The sequence below is a fragment of the Papilio xuthus genome, unplaced genomic scaffold, assembly GCF_000836235.2.
Source record: "Papilio xuthus unplaced genomic scaffold, Pxut_1.1 DF826949.1, whole genome shotgun sequence".
Taxonomy (NCBI): domain Eukaryota; kingdom Metazoa; phylum Arthropoda; class Insecta; order Lepidoptera; family Papilionidae; genus Papilio; species Papilio xuthus.
Genome location: NW_013531700.1, coordinates 6,193,196 through 6,194,866, shown reverse-complemented (window position 1 = coordinate 6,194,866; position 1,671 = coordinate 6,193,196). Strand labels below are relative to the sequence as shown.

The 1,671-nt window shown below is 37.5% G+C and overlaps 1 protein-coding gene across 1 annotated transcript in view; it reads left to right on the top strand.

Annotated features, from left to right (window-relative positions):
* Positions 1 to 1,671, top strand: part of LOC106120613 (lutropin-choriogonadotropic hormone receptor-like) — a 20,311-nt gene that overhangs the window by 428 nt on the left and 18,212 nt on the right. Inside the window, exon 2 of the mRNA XM_013315967.1 lies at positions 9 to 72. Coding sequence (XP_013171421.1) covers positions 9 to 72 — 64 coding nt within the window. The remainder of the gene's footprint in view (positions 1 to 8; positions 73 to 1,671) is intronic.

Sequence of the window (1,671 nt, the reverse complement as noted above, 5' to 3'; positions counted from 1 at the left end):
GGGCGCCCGCCTGCGCTGCCGCGCCGCCGCGCTGCGCCGTCTGCCGCCGCTGCACGCCCGCCTGCTAGAGCTGTAAGTCAGCCCTATCCTGTAACTCTTACTGCCCGCTAGTCCTCGGCTAGAATCTATACGGCACTTAATAAACTTGTCACCTTCTGTTCCCGCGTATTTCTACTTCGTTGATGTCTTTTCCACTGCATAAAAGTAGAAAAATAAGACGAGAGCTTTTTCTTTCTTTCGTTTTCTTTCATTTTATTAATAAGAGTAAAAGCTTTTGATTCGCTTCTCTCTAAAACCCCAAAATAAAAGGATTTTCGGTTAAGGAAAAATATAATATATTAATTCTCATTTCTACTGATCAAAACTAAACTTCAAACTAAACTCTAAACTAAAAAATTTAAACTTCATATAATGTCACTTTACGTTAAAATGGGTCCAGCCGTTCCGGAACATTAACCGGAACAAACGAGGACTGTGGTTCAACATAAGGACTATATATATATATATATATAGTTTTTAGTTTCGACGCGTGGCTTTTTTCGATATTACATAAAGACACCACAATTTCATTTTTATTCATGTAAAAAAAAATATTTTAATACTAGTGACATCTTAAAACTTTAACAAACGTGTACAAAAATAAATATTAAATAATGAAGAAGTTGTACTTTACGACTGGCGCGTGTTTTGTGTGTAAGGAATGGATGTCGCTGTTGTATTTTAAAGAAAAAAAAATGTATTAACCGATGACGTTGATATAAAAATAAACAACGTCATATGCCTGCCTGACACAAGAGTTATTAGGTTGAGGAAAGAACAGCCTCTGGCCGGCTCCGGCTCCGGACGAATCAATACGTATGTAAACGTCTCGGTGGAACATTCTCTGTCATACATCTTGCCAAAACAAAACAAAATACATGTACAAAAACCACTCACTGAGCCTCTAATGAATGAAATAGACTCTTCTATTGGCCGCATTTATATACATAAAAAATAATAATAATAATTTCACATAATCTATAATGTTATTATGTAACATTTTCTTATGTTAGAATAGCACAGCAACAAAAAAATTATACAACTATGTAAAAAAAAAAAGCAAAAGGCAGGTTGTGCCAGAATCACGGGAGCGTCCTCGCTCACCACCGCACCGCTACGTGGACCTGCCCGCCGTGACTCAGTGACTCGCCTTGCATCGCATACCACACGGTGACGATGACATATATAAATGTTATCTAAAGCCTATGGTTATTATAGTTCATCAAATGTTGTAACAATTATTATCTTCAACACTCAGGAGTACAGGAAGCATGTGATAGCGCGGACTACCTTATCGGATTTGTAACAAGAAACGTGTATAAAAATATTTTTATAATAACTATAAGTGTAATCCGCAATTAAAATTATATAAATGAGCCTATTATTTTGAACCATTTTATTGTTTACACTTTTAAAGACAGACAAGCATCATAATGACGTAACAGCGCTAAGAAACATTATTTGAATATTTCGCCTTAAGTTTAAGTGTCAACAAAAACGACCCAAACGAGCTGTAACGGACGGACGGAGGCAAGGGGACGGAAACGTTTGTTGTTACGGGTTCGGGATAGTATTGCATTGTCACGTCAACAGTAATTTCTGCAGCGTCCCGCAACATCGCAACGCAGGATG